The sequence below is a fragment of the Sphaeramia orbicularis genome, chromosome 11 (assembly GCF_902148855.1).
Source record: "Sphaeramia orbicularis chromosome 11, fSphaOr1.1, whole genome shotgun sequence".
Taxonomy (NCBI): Eukaryota; Metazoa; Chordata; class Actinopteri; order Kurtiformes; family Apogonidae; genus Sphaeramia; species Sphaeramia orbicularis.
Genome location: NC_043967.1, coordinates 13526247 through 13542984, shown reverse-complemented (window position 1 = coordinate 13542984; position 16738 = coordinate 13526247). Strand labels below are relative to the sequence as shown.

The window sequence follows — 16738 nt, the reverse complement described above, 5'->3', positions numbered from 1 at the left end:
CTGCATGTACAGTGACTACAATGACTATGATGTAGAGACAGTCATTGATTCTGTATCGTATTCATACCTGCAATGGCACATAAGATCATTAGGGTGACCTAAGGTGTCAATTAGTGCTAAGACTGCTTACACACAGAGAAACACACACACACACACACACACACCCCGACATACAGGCAAGCAAATCTAGTGTTACTGCTTTCTGACAGAGCAGCACCGCAGGAGGTCACATGATTCAGCAGTTTATTAACACACGCACACACACACACGCACACACGCACGCACGCACACACACACACACACACATACATATACATGCTGTGCAAATCTGGTACTCTTGAGGGCTCCATGGCCCACTCCTGTCTGTTGTCACAGTGATAAATAATGACATGGTTTCTTAGTCAGCAAGAGTTCCCAGTGGCTTCTGCTGCCGTGGGCACACAGACATACACACGCATACACACGCACACACACACACATGCACTTTATGCACTTATGTGAGTAGACAAACATCCTAATGAGGTATTGAGCAGCATGATGTTGTCAGGGCAATTGTATATCTTGTTGGGAAGTTACAGTTGACTCTGTGTGTGTGTGTGCCTGCATGGAAGTGTATGTAGTAGTTTTTATTACTGTTTCACCTTCTGCTTTGTGAAGCACTTTATACGTAAAGGTTTGAAAGGTGCTGTAAAAAAGATTTACTTCTTTACTTAACTTTATGATCAGAGTGTGAACTCTGAGTGGAGCCAGAGGGATTACTGTGTTAAACCGAGGTCTCAGAGGAACACAGTGACTTCCTGAATCCTGCCTTACATTGATTTGGTGACAGTGTGGTGTGGTGCAAATTGTCAACGGGTGCATGCTTTTAGGATTAACTATTTATCAAAGAAATAAATATTCACTGTTTGGATGAATACGTTACAATATGGCTTCGAGCTACATACGAACTTAAAACACTGACATGCTTACAGAAATGTGCACACAAATGCACCGAGGCAACACCGAGTGTATACACTTTAAATAAACACATCAGTCTTCCTTACCATGACAATATGGGTCTAATCTGCATATTCTGGGATCATAAGGCCCTAAACAGCGTTCACCACTGTGTGTGTGTGTGTGTGTGTGTGTATGTATGTGAATTACTGCACTACTGCTGCAATAAAAATACATTACAGAGAGAAGAAAAAGACCGTCAATCAGATTTGTCATACTTTAATTGAATTCCCTTTTATAAGAAGCATTTATAAAAATATGTTTGATTTATAGATACGACAAGATTCCTGATATACAAGCATGGATATACAGTACACTGAGCAACACTGTGTTTTCAAAGCATTCCTTTATCAGACGATACATACAGTTTACTGTGGGCTATCTGAAGATCTGCATTCCCTAAACCCATTACAAGACAGAGAGAGAATAAGGAGGTCAAGACTGAAATAGCAGTAGCTCTTCAAAACAAGTGGATCAGCTGCATGCTCGGTTTGTGCTCATCACTTTGAGGCATCTGAATGGATAAAATCTATCCGTCCTGCTCATTGGATTAAAGGTCAGACGATGCCACGCAGATGTTGGTCACCTGAATTGTCGCCCGAACGGCAGCTCTCCATCCTGACTTTGGTTTGTTGTGAGCAAAGGGGACTCGAACCCATGTTTGCATATTTACTGGCCTCCATTTTACCATCAAAATGTCCTTCTGACTTCAGCAGCAGAGCATTGGCTTCCAAGGCCTCAGACCTGGGTGCACTCCCTGCAGTTAGGATACATGTATATATATGCTGGAGGATACGCAGAAGTAGAAAGACATGCTGTTTTTGTCTATTGACAGCAAGCAACTCAAGAGCTGTCTCTGTCCAAGTGTGCGCAAGTTGCCTTTGGTGATACGTTGTCATGGTGATGTGGCGGTGTGTCCGTTGTAGGAGATCTGAGGAATACCATTACTGGAGTTGTCCAGGACTTCCTGTTAGGGATATGGAACATACTTTGAGTTCTGATCATGTAATATTCACTTTAGTACACCTGCTGGAAATAGATTGTGGTTGAAGAAAGGAATCATAAATTCAATATACAAAATAGGAAATAAACACATCATACATTTATCATAAAAAACAGGTAAGTAAGTCGACAAACACATACAGGTCACTCAAAACCAGACGACTACACCTGACTCATTTACCAACCTGACAGCAGAGGGAATAAATGAGACTGAGTATCTGTTTGTTCTCCTCTGAGGCTCATAATGACATCACCTTGAAGGCATTAAAGTAAATGTTAAGGACATGGTCTGGGTGACTTCAGAGGCTTTCTGCTGACTTTCTAAACCACCTGCTTCTTCCACAGTAAGTTCAAGTCCTTTAGCTGGACCTAAATGATGTTGCTGAAACTGTTCTTATCATTAACAGACAGATCATAATTAAAGCAAAGAAAAGAAAAAGTTAAAAGGCTTTCAATGAAAGAATGATAAAAACTACATAAACTAGGTTTAGAAACACTAAGAGTTCAGCTTTCACAACAGGTGGGTTCTTTGTTGAACTCTTTTGACCAGTGACTCAGTGTTTCTGTCAAACCTGAGCTGAGACTCAAACATAGTTCCAGTATGTCCTCAGTTTGGAGCTCCTCACCATGAATAATGTTGTTTCAGGCTCAGACTTCAGGTCATACTGTCGATAAAGAAACACTCTTTTCAGATCACATCTCACCTTTTCTGTCATTTCATGGGAGTGGTGCAACGAGTGTTCCCTCTCCAGGAACATCCTCTGCTGCTCGGAACTCGCCAGCCGGCAGGTCAGCCATGTGGACAAGGTACAAGAGGAGATCCCTGGACATAAAAGGGAAATGGAAACTAATTTTATTCAGTACATGAAACTGCTTTCATTTGTAGACATGTTCTGTGAACATGCAAAATGTCATGAAATAATAATAATATGAAAAGCTTCATAAAATATTATAAAATAATAAACAGTGATAGGGTTGGCTGTTGTGTTATCACATTAAACATTTAATTCCATTTTCACCTAATTTATATCCGCCACAAGAAATGTTCTTTTTTTGTTGTTGTTGTAATCAACAGTTTTTATAGATTTTAAATTTCAGTTTGCAAAAGTAAACAAACAAATTCAACATTACAACAGTAAGTGTACACTACACCTGCACTACAAACAAAAAAAAACCCCACCCCTCTGCCCCCCCACCCTTTTTCCCCTCCTTGTGGGACACACAATTTTGGAATTGAGCTTTTGATAAACAAAGTAAAAATCAAATTACTGAATAAACACAATGTTAATCAGGCTTACAAACAGGTCATATACAGTTACCATAGATGAAAGTCTCAAAAGTCATGACAACAGTTTCTTAACATCTTCTGCAGCTTTTTTCCACACCTCCATTGTTCTAAGCTTAGCATTATTAATACAGGCTGATGACCACTCCAGATAGATCACCTCGAGAAGGACTTGTAGCCAATGTTTTATTGATAATTGCATTTTGACTTAATTTATACCAGCCACAGTAAATGTTCTTGAGTGAAAGCTGACGAAACCACACACTACTGATGCAAGGTTTCAGTTTACAATGTTATTTTTATGCCACTTAGCTGCTTTAATATAATTGTACTTAATACACATGTCATAAAGTCAGGAAATGTGTTGTCATGTGCTGTGTCATGTTAGTTTTTACCCAGGCAGGCGAGAGTCATAGCAGCCAGGTGGATGGAGTGCATGGAGTTTGGTCGTTTGTTCAGAGCACGAACAAACTGGAAGTTAAGGATCCCACCGATCAGACCACAGATGCAACACGCAGAAAACAAGATCATCTACAAGTTGGAAAGAGGGAGACAGAGAAAAGCTTATGTCAATGGAAACAGCAGAATTGATATCTTATCTACGAAACAGTAAACAAACAGACAAAATGTGATGAGAAGGGAGGTAAACAAACTACTACCGAGCCCCCGCTTCCATCATTTCTGCTGTTTTGGACGACGACTGTGGAGATGAGTAATGCATATCAGTCAAAATAAATCTCATTTCCTATTAGAGAATTGGATGGCTCTCAAAGCAAACTGTCTCCGCCAGAAATATTGCACTGCTTGTCAATATACTCACATCACTGTATTTGTGTGTGTGTGTGTATCCTGCTGGTGTAAGTACATAATCAATCACTAATTCCATATTGGAATGGTAATCTTGGCACAGAAAACTCTGCAAAAAAGAGAAAATGATTGTAGTTGAGTCACTTTGAATAACTTTATTTATTTTATTTATTAATTGGTTTATATAACAGGCACATTGTACATTAATTTACATTGCTGTAAATACACCTAATTAGCCTAATGGCTAATTTTCTTGTGCAGTCCCTGGACAAATGTTTAACTGTCACCCTAAAAGGTAATAGTAATAAGTTAATCTTTTTGTTGATTGTGGTCTACTTGTGCATTTCTTTCAGTGCTCCCCATGCAGATGCCTTTAGTGCCTTTAACTGCATTGGAAAAGGGCATCTCCAGTTTCAGTCATTACCCAGTGAAGTGTGGAAAAGTGGCTGGTAGAAGTCTGCAGTCCAAGCAACCTAATGCAATCATCACCCCACAAACTGGCATGGAGATATGGAAGGGATGAGCAGAGGAAAAAGATGGAGGGATTGTGAGCATCAAAATGACCGGGAGGATTAGATTGAACAGAGGAGGAGTGGAGGGCAGTGATACGGGGGAGAGAGATACAAAAAGGGAAAGATGGTGTAGGCAGGAGGAGGATGGATGGATGGATGGATGGATGGATGGATGGATGGATGGATGGATGGATGGATGGATAGATAGATAGATAGATAGATAGATAGATAGATAGATAGATAGATAGATAGATAGATAGATAGATAGATAGATAGATAGATAGATAGATAGATAGATAGATAGATAGATAGATAGATAGATAGATAGATAGATAGATAGATGGATGGCAGACAGACAGAGGCAGGGGAAGGTTGACATCTCTGTTACAGCCCATTGTGCTGACATTGATCTGTACAGCAGCCTCCCCACACAGGAGAGACAGACAGACAGACAGACAGATGGATGGACGGACGGACATATTGAGGGAAACATGAGGACTCTGAGGCAGCGACAGAAAGCGAGGTGATCACTGAGGAGGGAAAAAAAAAACACAAAGAGCGACAGAAAGAGAAGAGGAGAGGTGACTGCTTGTCTCCTGTGCTTTCCTCAGATGTCTCTTTTATTAGAACACACTGTACACACCTGCACAGAGGACAACACACTCACACCTCTGGGCTGTTGCACAGAGTGTGTGTGTGTGTGTGTGTGTGTGTGTGTGTGTGTGTGCGTGTGTGTGTGTGTGTGCGTGTGTGCGTGTACAATATTCATGACACTCAGCCAGCTTTATCTTATGATATGGACCATTGTGACGCACATGTGTGTACATCTGAGTTTGGATAATACAACCCCAGTTCCCAAAAAAGTTGTAAATTTATGTGAAATGTAAATACAAAGAGAATTCATAAACAGGTATTTTAGTCACAATAGAACATACAAAACATATCAGAGATTTGTACTGAGAAAATGAACCGTTTCAAGAAAAAGATATAGTTTTGAATTTGATGACAGCAACATGTTTCCAATAACAGTGAAACAAAGCAATGTTTATCACTGTTCAGCATAGAAATGGAATAAGAATAGAATAGAACAGAATAGAATAGAATAGATTACAACAAAACAGAACAGAACAGAATAGAATAGAATAGAATAGAATAGAAAAGAATAGAATAGAACAGAAATGAAATGAGTTGAACAGAATAGAATAGAATAGATTACAACAAAACAGAACAGACTAGAATAGAATAGAATAGAATAGAAAAGAAAAGAATTGAACAGAATAGAATAGAATAGAACAGCATAGAATAGAATAGATTACAACAAAACAGAATAGAATAGAATAGACTAGAAAAGAAAAGAATAGAATTGAACAGAATAGAATAGATTACAACAAAACAGAATAGAATAGAATAGATTACAACAAAACAGAACAGAACATAATAGAATAGAACAGAACAGAAAAGAATAGAATTGAACAGAATAGAATAGAATAGATTACAACAAAACAGAACAGAACAGAATAGAATAGAATAGAACAGAACAGAACAGAACAGAACAGAACAGAACAGAACAGAACAGAACAGAACAGAATAGAATAGAATAGAATAGAACTAATTAGCTGCAAAATATGACTCCATATCTCTGTTTTTAGTACCACTTACTTTTTCAGCCCCCCACCGCCCCAGCTCCAACTTTTTGGAGATGAATTGCTGCCATTAAATTCAACATTTTTCTTGAAACGGTCAGTTTTCTCAGATTACATATTTGACTTATTTTCTATGTTTGATTTAGAATAAAATTTTAATTTATAAGATTTAAGAATTATTCCATTCTGCTTTTACTAGACTATGTCTATCAGGAGAACTTAGCTCAGATTGTGACCAGTTTCTACCATAAAGCTTTTCAAGTGGAACCACTGATTTAAGATTAGATTAGATTAGATTAGATTAGATTAGATTAGATTAGATTAGATTAGATTTTATTGATTTCACAATGGGAAAATTGAGCAGTCATGGCAGCAACAGAATAAAGTGCAGGAAAAAAGTGTACATAAGGATAGTGCAAAAAAAACAAGATGCAAGTGCAAAAGCAAACAATATAGTTTGCTAGATGGATGGATGGATGGATGGATGGATGGATGGATGGATGGATGGATGGATGGATGGATGGATAGATAGATAGATAGATAGATAGATAGATAGATAGATAGATAGATAGATAGATAGATAGATAGATAGATAGATAGATAGATAGATAGATAGATAGATAGATAGATAGATAGATAGAAGAGTAAACACACTATACGTAATAAATTAGAGGTATAAAAATCAGAAATGGTAGAAAATTTGGGCCATAAAACAGTTCGGTGCAACAATGAACTGAACCAATAGACCCAAAAGGGAAATTTGGTGTCTACCTGGAACCTGAACTTGTCCCCAAAAATGTAATGTGAATTTCTTCACATATTTTACAGACTCTTCCATTTTCAAAACAGTGTAGGATAAAATGCCCGTTACTGCCTGATTCAGATTAAAGACAAGCCTGTGAGTCGGTTTGTTAAGCACAGCCAATACAATAACATCAGCCATCACCACAAAGTAGACATGGAGAACATGAAACCATTCCTTTTCCACTCTGAAAAGGCTCTGAAAGTCTCTTCTTTGCACAGGAACCTTTTCTTGACCTCAATATCATAACACTACAACTCTATAATAGGATCATAAAACACATTTTGCAACTTTCCAGAAGATTTAACACTTTGGAAAATGAATGAATGAATGTTCAGTTTGTAAAAATATTGTAATCTTAGTGCACATAAGTGTCGATTTCATTTTAAGGGTTGATAATGACAGATTAATCATCCATCTGCTGATTCCAAAGTCAGACTATCATTACTGTATCAGCCTTCTTGAATCTACTATGGGTCCACCTCTACTTTGGGTTAATATTTGGTGACTCATAGGTAGAGGTCAACCAATGGTGCAGTTTTAAAAGGTAAAATAAAAACAATAGTTTCTTACAGGAAAAAGCTGATGGCCAATTAATGAGCTGACAAAACATTCAGCACATTTGGGGAAAAAATCTTTGACTTTGTTAAGTCTGTCTAATTGAGTCCAAGTAATAAACATGAAATCAATAAACCAATCTGGACGACTAAGCATTAGACTCAATATAATTAAACAATAAATAAAATATGCGGTCTGATGAGTACAGTAGAAGGCTGTGGGGTCAGTGTTATGGTCTGGGTTTGGGTCATTCGGTCAGGTCCAGGTTCAGTAACATTATGTGTCCAAAAAATTAGGTCAGCTGAACCTGAATATACTGAAGGAACAGGTCTGAACATCAGTGGATTTTTGTCTTTGCTGATTTCACAAACATACTGCAAGATGACACTACCAGACCTGAACCCCAGTGTGAATCTGTACATAGTGGTCCGACTCTAATCATCATTAATACAGTATCTTCAACAAAACTTAGTACTATTCTAGACGGAAATAAATGTTGCATAAGTAATGTATTATATAAGTGCATAAAATACCTCCATTTTCTGTTAAGTAATGAAAAATAGGACCAATGGTTCTCTATCTCACTGGCATGTTCTATCAGGAATCAATAACAAGATGAATTTGTGTGGTGGTCAGGTTCTGTCGCTATGTTAGAGTCCTGTGGTCTTGATGCAGGACATCAATCTCCCAATAGAAGTGGGTGGTACTTTCACTGGAGGAGAACTCAACTAATTAAATGAAAGTCCATATATGACTTCCTATCAGTGCTCAGTATGAACTATAATGATATCTGTAACCATTTCCATGTTATAACCCATCAAAATGTCGCCCATTATAAGGAAAGGCACATTTTGAATACCAAAATTCGTAAAAATTCAAAAATCGAAATTTCTAAAAACTGTGAACAAATGTTGTATACATTGTCCCAAGGACGATACATAAAAATTTTTAAATGAATCAGAGACAAAGACAACAAAAGTTGCTTTTCCATTGGACATCTGCGCAAAATTTTACTGATATTTACTAAATGTCAAAAAAACACAAGTGCGTCATGTCATGTGTGTTTTCCGTTAAATCACAAATGCGATGATTTGTTTATTTATTATCGCAAGATGACAAGAGAAGTCATTCCATAAACATGGCGATGAACATAAATATCATGTTGATTTACAGATATATTCATTATTATTATGTATTATCCCTCTATCCTGTACTAAATTAAAAAAGATGATTCTGTTTCCTGGAGTGTCCACACATACCACGACATGTTCATTTTAAAACTCTTCTTCACTTCTTGTGACGTCTGTCAACATCCAGTCTTTTTATTTCACACGACTCTAGTTTTAGAAAAAGGTTTTTCCATTGCAGTTTTGCATGATATACCAATTGCGCTACGCCCAAAAAACGCCTCTTCTGAGAGAAAAACGAGAGTTTTGGTGAAAATGTCGTTTTTCCATTGTGCAAGTTATATTCACACAATTTGAGGGTCAATAGAAAAGCGAAGAAAATGATGACGAAGACACTGGACACAGCGCCTTCATAACAGTTCATGCCCAGTGTGTTAAAAACTAAGATCATTTGGGTCATGGACAGTTAGTTGTGCTTATGAGACTTCAGTGCAACAGGTGTGATTGGCTGGTATGATTTCATGCGATTTATGTTAAGAAATGAGTGCAAATAAGATCTGGTACATGGATTAAAATGATTGTATATTTGGCATTACACTACTGTAAAATCATTGTTCAAAGGGCCAGATTATTGTACAAATAAAACACATACCATACATGAGTCTTACTGAATATTAATGAAAACATCAGCTGTAAGATCTGTGCATTTACAGCACAATATAACAGGTACTTAAATGCACAAATATCATTTCAACTCCAAACTCCTGTGCTTGATTCTGCTCAGCTGCTCTTTTCGGATTCACTTATTTCTTCCCACTTACTGACTCACTTACTGGCATTTTTTTCCTGAAAAGCTAAAACACTTCATGTGTCACATCACTGAGGAGTGTTCCTGTTTGCCAAAGCACACAAAAAAACAAAAGGGCTGTAGAATATCATCTGACAGATGAATCTGAAAACAGATCATTGCATCTTCAGAAAGCAAACAAACTCAAAGAGGATTTACATACTTACAATAAGACCTGTCCTCTTCCGAGCACACAGCACTCCACACATCCCACAGACCAAAAACTGGAACAAAAGAGAGATTTTCTTGATAAACATGAGGACACCAAGAAAGTTCTCTCACCATCTGCAACAGAATGTTATTTCATTAGTGTTCAACGTGGTGTGTTTAGGACAAAGACTATTTCTCGTCATTACAGGAGCCTTCAGAATATGGAAACATACAATACCTTTTATATTAACCTCCTAAGACCCAGCTATGGGTTTTCTGTCCACATTTGTAGACAAGAGTGTCACAACTTTATACAAAAAAAAAGAAAAGAAAACTGTCCACTACAAAGGACATTCCATAAAAATTTTAAAAAATTAATCTGAAAAAACTGTTGCATCATGATGTTTCCATTATAGGCTCTTTTTTTGTTTTTTAATAAAAAACAAAAAAAGCTTGTACTTTGCGGACATTTCCTGGGTCTTAGGAGGTTATATCAAAAAGGGAAACAGAATTCCAGCATGACATTTCTCCAGAAACTTGGGAAGAGATCTGTACTGAAGCTCATAAAGTGACCTGTTCTAATAGCTGGAGAGAATACGGATGGAAAATGATAGTTCGATATTTCAGGACTCCACACATAACAGGAAAATATGGAATGCCAGCCACCAGTAGAAGTGTGGGGAGGCTGAATCAAATTTTGTACACACCTTCTGGTTTTGCAATAAGCTGAAAAAATGTTGGGATGACATCTACACAGCACTGTTTGACATATTCAGAATACACATACCTAAGGAGCCCTTGTTTGCTTTGCTAGGAGCCATCCATGAGGGCTTTGAATGTAGAGATGATACATTCATTCATTTTCTGAACCTGCTTTATGCTCACTAGGGTTACGGGGGTCACTTGGAGCCTATCCCAGCTACATAGGGGCGAAGAGATGATACATATCTACTTCAAATCCTCTTGGCAGCAGTAATTAAGGGTGTCACTGTCAGCTGGTTGACACCAAATGTTCCAACGTTCCAGTCGTGGAAAGACCACAAAGGGCAGTGTTTTTCAAACTTCAGGTTGCAACTCCACATGGGGTCACCTGGAATTCAAATGGGGTCACCTGAAATTTCTAGTTATTGATTAAAAAAAAAAAAAAAAAAAAAATTAAAACTTACTAGTAAAAAATATTGTTTAATGGTTCAATATATATTTCATTATTATAAAAACACCACACACTTTTCCTTTAAAAGTTAAGTTCAAATAAAATGCAGGATATAATATCTGACAGGGCATGTCTTGATTGACCTGATCATGTGACCGCATGCGTTACTGCGCTTCAACCTGCCCAGACACAGTCACAGTCAGAAAACTGGACTGAACAGGGAATGGGAAGATTTCTTCGTCCACCTGGCTAAGACATCTCCAAGAGAAAAATGTCTCTGTTTATTTGGGGTCGCCAGAAATTTGTGATGTTAAAATGGGGTCATGAGCCAAAAAAGGTTGGGAACCACTGACGTATGGGAACTCAGTAGAATGGAGGATATAACTCATAATTTAAAGCTCCAGAAGGAGAAACTTCCAAGGAGATGGTCCCCTGTGTTGCTCATGAAGTTTTGAGTCAAAAGAGCAAGTTTATTGTTTTGTTTTGTTCCCCCGCCCCCTGAAGGGGAGATAAGGGGTATTGTTTTTGGTTTGTTTGTTTGTTAACACTCTAGCAGCAAAACTATTGGTTGAATTCATACCAAATTGGGTTTATACATTGCCAGTGACCAAGATTAGATGTGATTACATTTTGGGAACGGTCAGTCAAAGTTAAAATTTTTTAATGAATTTTTAAAATCTTTTTGCTTCTCCCATTTACTTATAATGGGTGAAATTTCAAATGTCTATAAAAACATCAATTTTGTTTCAATTTACTTCAAACTTGGCACATATATAGAGGCAATTGATATGCTGACATCAGCACACACATAGACATGATGACATCAGCTGGATCGAGGCCAAAACTTGATGCCGATATGTGCGAGGGGCGGGTTTTTTTTTTGCCTGGCACCATTTGTTTTATTTAGATTTTTTTGTTTTGTTTTGTTTGTTTGTTTGTTTGTTTGTGTCTAGATCTGTTGGTATGAATCTATCTGATGTGACACTTGAGTACGTACAGTGTAAGTCTTATGATTGTGTGCTGAATGTCTCTGTCTCCAATAAATAATGAGTTCAATAAAAAAAGAGAGAGAGAAAGAACAAGAAGAACATCAGCTAAAAAGTTTCAGTGATGTTTTAGTTTGATAATTGATGGAAAAGACACTTCTGTCTGTGAAATTTACTGATAATGACTTTCTGTGTGCTTTTTCTGTGTGAACCCTGAATGTTTACTTGGTATGTAATGATCTACTCATAAAGACACGGTGTATGATGGTGGGTTTGTAGGACAGCCATATTGTCCTGGATGTCAGTGAATCAGACTCAACTGGAACATGTTGGCGTAATGGTAAACTGGCAGAGTGAGCTGACAAGTGGGACAGCACAGTGAGCTGCAGTGTTTTACCACTGGAAGCCCTGGAGTGTATTTGTGTTGGTGTGTGTGTGTGTGAGAAGGGGACGAGTGACGCCAGACCTGCACTTCTGCTCAGTTTCAAGTTACTATTTTTGTGTTGTTTGAACTTTTATATTTTGTATATAAAAATATTTTCATTGTTACCAGTCAACGGTGGCCTTATACTTTTACAGCTCAACATTCAAAAGTAAAATTTAGTGTCTCTCTGGGACCCAAACCTACAAAAATACATTTCTTACTAACTTTTTTCGGCCTAATTCACATTAGAAAATGAGTTTGGGAAGGAATATCAGACTGTCAATCACAGCTAAGACTGACAGGTAATGGTTTCCAGTCAGTACTCCATAACAAAACCATTGTTTTGGTTCTGATTCTGTTCAGTTTGTTCAGTTCTGACCTTTCTTTACAGAGGAGCCCTCCCTCTACCCTACATTTCTTCATATAGGAACTCTCATGTTTTCATTTCGACATCAAGCATCTGATAAATAAAGAGAAAATCACAAGTCACAATCCAATTAGAAAGAAATTGATCACATATTACTGTTTTGTGTAGCGCTCTGTCAGTCAGGAACCCACTGAAAATTAGTTTGTGACACATTTTAAGTTTCAATGCAAAGTTTAGGAAAGGCAGGTGATCATTATTTTAGTTTTAAACTCTCTGACTCTTCTTCTCTAGTACTTACATCAAAATAGATTCATCACTTCTTCCATACTTATTCCTTTGAATAAATAACATAAACTACAAACTGTAAATACGTCTGAATATTTAATCATAATAAAAATGCCAGAACACTATCCTTAAGTTTGAAGGCTGATTTTTGGATCCAAGTCATTGTCATAACAAACACTCACCAAACTGCAGAATATTTGAAACAAAAAGATGACATATGTTCTTTCAACATCTGAATGTAGGAGGAAATTGAAGTGAAAAAGTAATAAATTAATACTGACTGTACAAACACAATAAACCCTTAAGACAAAAAAATTGCTATACTTGCATTGTAATAACTATCACAACATAAAATTAAATCACCACAATCATCTCCATATGGAAAATGATCAGGTTATGATGTAAAAATCCATTAATATAAAACGCTTAGTAACTCCTGTATCATTAATCCTGTCAGTACATTAAAGTCATTCAGGTAAAATTCAGTTTCTCAGTTTTTCATCATCATCAGATATGACTTATTTGTGTATTCAGAGGCTCCAGAGTGAATGTGTAAACACCATCATCTTCTACAACACTGATTCAAGTGACGGTAGTTGTAGATGCTTGTTTTTATGTCCAGTTATTTGTTATATTTTGGTGAAAAAGCCACTTTTTCTTCAGTTTTCTCTGCTTTGATATAGTAACCTTTGAAGTTTTATGAACATCTACATTATTAGTGAGTTAATTAAAGGAAAATACCTGATTTTAAGTGAAAAAGAAAAATGCAGAGGATAATACACCAATACTAAAATAATAAATGTTGATTAAAAAAAGGGTAATAAATTACTTAGGAAAGGTCTGTTCTGACTTCAACCATTAAATTTCTGAGAATTGACTGTAAAGATTTTCTAAAAACCAACTGCTCATCCCCCTGTTGCTCTCAACAGGTCAATATGAACACATCCAACCTGCACTTTCATCCCCCTAATATGACATAGTATTACTATAACTCATTAGCTTCTGTAGAAATATAAAGAAACTGATTTATAACTGCAGGTGAAGTCATTGAAGAGCGTTTGTATGCGTGTTTGAGGATGGTGGTCAGGTGATGAGCAGGTCTCAACCTCAGGGTGGCTGAATCAGCAGAGGACTCAACAGCTGCTTCAACATACAGACCTTATGTTACAGTCCTGCAGCAGCTATGACACATGACCACAGATACAAACCACACAAAAGCCTCCACTGTCATATCACCATTCACTCTCCCCACAGTAATATTACACTCTACACTCTACATTCTTCTACATGCTCTAAATCAGGGGTGTCAAACTCATTTTGTTTCAGGGGCCACATTTAGCCCAATTTGATCCCAAGCAGGCCAGACCAGTAAAAAAATGACTTAATAACCTATAAATAATGACAAATCCAAGTTTCTCTTTTTGTTTTAGTACAAAAACAAAACAAAACAAAACAGAAAAAAAAAAAAAAATAAATTATGAAAATATTTACATTTTACAAAAAAAGATGTGAATAACCTGAAAAAAATGAAATTTCATTTGAAAAAATAGTGCAATTTTAACAATATTATGCCTCAACTTATTATTTATGCATGTACATTTACACACAATGTTACATAAATATTTGGTAACAGGCAGAATATTGTTAAAATTTTGGAGTTTGGAACTAAAATTTGAACAATTTCTATAATTTTCTATCTCTTATTATTAACACAACTACAGATCACAGTGGATCCATAAATGCACAAAACATTTAGTAACAGGTAGAATAGCGTTAAAATTGCACATTTCGGGTTGCTCATCTTTGTTTTTATTTATGTATTTATGTGTATTTTATTGTGAAAGAATAGTTTTGTAAATGTAAATATTTTCACAGAGTAATCTTATTTTTTTCTCTTAATTTTTTTCAACATAATTTTTCACAAAATAAATTTATAGTTGTCATTATTTATGGGTTATTGTGTTGTTATTTTTACTGGAGATCACATTGGTCTGTATGTGGAACCTGAACCAAAATGATTTTTGACAACTTTGACTGTTCAGGTTCATTTTTGCTCTTTCATCCAGCAGGTCGGAATGGACTCTTTGGCGGGCCAGATTTGGCCCCCGGGCCGCATGTTTGACACCTGTACTCTAAATGATGATTCCTGACTCTTTTTTTTCCCATCAGCACAATAATTCAAGATTCAGTTCAAGTGAATCAATAAAATATCACAACCTTCTCAATGTCTAGACGGGTAAATAAAACAATGGATGACAGTGAAAGCAGCACATTCACAGGAGGTATGTACACAGAGAGGATGATAAAGCTTTAGGTCTCCAGAGCACTGAGCAACGATTCAAGCATGAATTAATGCAACTGATCTGCAGCTCCTGTGCAGAGACATCCGCCGTAATGGACTGAAAGACTATCTCTATATCTAATGCAAACACACATCTGTCATTTAGCATGAGCCATCCTGGACTATAGGGGGATAGTTTAAGGAAAAAGCTGATCTGGATCCTGAGTTTCTTTGTTTTGAAGGATGAGCTACTCACCAACTCAACGGATTAGTAGTTATAAGCATTAACATATAGACAATATGTGCATATTTTCGGCTGAAAATCCTTCAGTTTTTCCATTTCTTTCCACCTGATGTTATTTTAATAGTTATATGAGTCTGTGCTCATACTGGAAATACCTCCAAATACTCCTGTCAGTGGATTTTCTATGTTTAAACTGATCTTCTACTCTCTGCTCCATCCTTTTACTTATACTTATCCTCTTTGGAAGTGCAGAAGTTAGTTTCCAGGACGTACACAGAGCCCGCTCCACACCGGGGACGCATCGCCCTGCTGCGGCTTGTGTTCGCCCCGGACCCAGCTGATGCCCACGGCTCCCAGGACAATGCTCGCCACACCCAGGCCGACCTCCACCACGGACAGCAGGAGCAGGCTCCACAGGATCTTGCGACTGGAGCACATCCCGCCCCGGGCATCGCTCCAGCAGCCAGCAGGAGGCAGACGGACGGGGGGCGAGAGGAGTCCGGTTCCCGGTGCTCCGAGAGCGGCTCTAGTGCGCCATTTACCCGGCAGAGGGAGGGGGGAAAAACATGGGTTTTGTCCGAACAAGTAAGTCCAAGAGGAGAAGAGAGACTGGAGGGAACTTGAGAGGTTTGAATGTGTAAAAAAGTAAAGTAGATGAGGCTGTTTTTGCGGTTTGTCTGGGCTGGAGGAGGGCGATGCGCTCAAGTTCCTGTGATGCGTTTGAGGCGCCTGGCGCTGTCCAAGGTACCAGCTTTAAACGCACATACACACTTTTACGCGTACAAACCAGGAGCGTATCCAGGATGAGCTAAATGCCGAGGTCATCATTCCACGCCTACTGTGTGTAAGGTCTTAAACTCAGTGTGGATGAACTGAAAGAGGGCAGATGGAGATCTACGGGTTCATTCAGCTGCAGTGGGTGGAAGATGGCATCAACCCAAATCAGGTTTAGTAAAGGACAGTTGTGAGGGGGAGAACTGACATTTTGCAGCAAAATGGAATATTTTCACGTTTGTAGTAAGGGAGACCAGGTGTGGATGAAACCCTTTTAGCTTCAGCATCTACAGCTCCCAAAACATAGAGTAAACAAGTGGTGCCAGGTACAACAAACCCCGCCCCTCACACATAGTTTGCATTTTGTGTTCACCTAAATGCCCATAAGATGTGTCAAGGCTATGTTATTTCCTATTATTTGCTAGGCCTTAGTGGTGGTGTTGAAGCCTATAGTTGTCCAATGTTTTCTTGTCTAGTGCTCTGTTTGTGTCATTT

General features: G+C 37.7%; 1 protein-coding gene across 2 annotated transcripts; it reads right to left on the bottom strand.

The window, feature by feature from the left end:
• Nucleotides 1-1199: 1199 nt before the first annotated feature.
• Nucleotides 1200-16212, bottom strand: tmem196 (transmembrane protein 196). Of its 2 annotated transcripts, none has more exons than XM_030147961.1 (5): nt 15743-16212; nt 9747-9803; nt 3679-3814; nt 2703-2821; nt 1200-1966 (listed from the first exon to the last, which is right to left on the bottom strand). In XM_030147961.1, exons 1-5 carry the CDS (start codon nt 15905-15907, stop codon nt 1892-1894), a joined length of 552 nt encoding a protein of 183 aa, XP_030003821.1. In that variant the 5' UTR covers nt 15908-16212; the 3' UTR covers nt 1200-1891. The 2 variants fall into 2 exon arrangements, with proteins under 2 accessions (XP_030003821.1, XP_030003823.1); XM_030147963.1 differs by having other exon boundaries at nt 1200-1963.
• Between the last annotated feature and the right edge of the window lie 526 nt (nt 16213-16738).

What these genes read in the sequence shown, in the direction of transcription:
- tmem196 (XM_030147961.1), bottom strand. Translation starts at nt 15,907, where the DNA reads ATGTGCTCCAGTCGCAAGATCCTGTGGAGCCTGCTCCTGCTGTCCGTG. An exon ending in CGGTGTGGAGCGGGCTCTGT is followed by an intron (nt 9,804 to 15,742) that starts GTACGTCCTGGA and finishes CTTTTGTTCCAG; the next exon opens with TTTTTGGTCTGTGGGATGTG. An exon ending in GGAAGAGGACAGGTCTTATT is followed by an intron (nt 3,815 to 9,746) that starts GTAAGTATGTAA and finishes TCCAACTTGTAG; the next exon opens with ATGATCTTGTTTTCTGCGTG.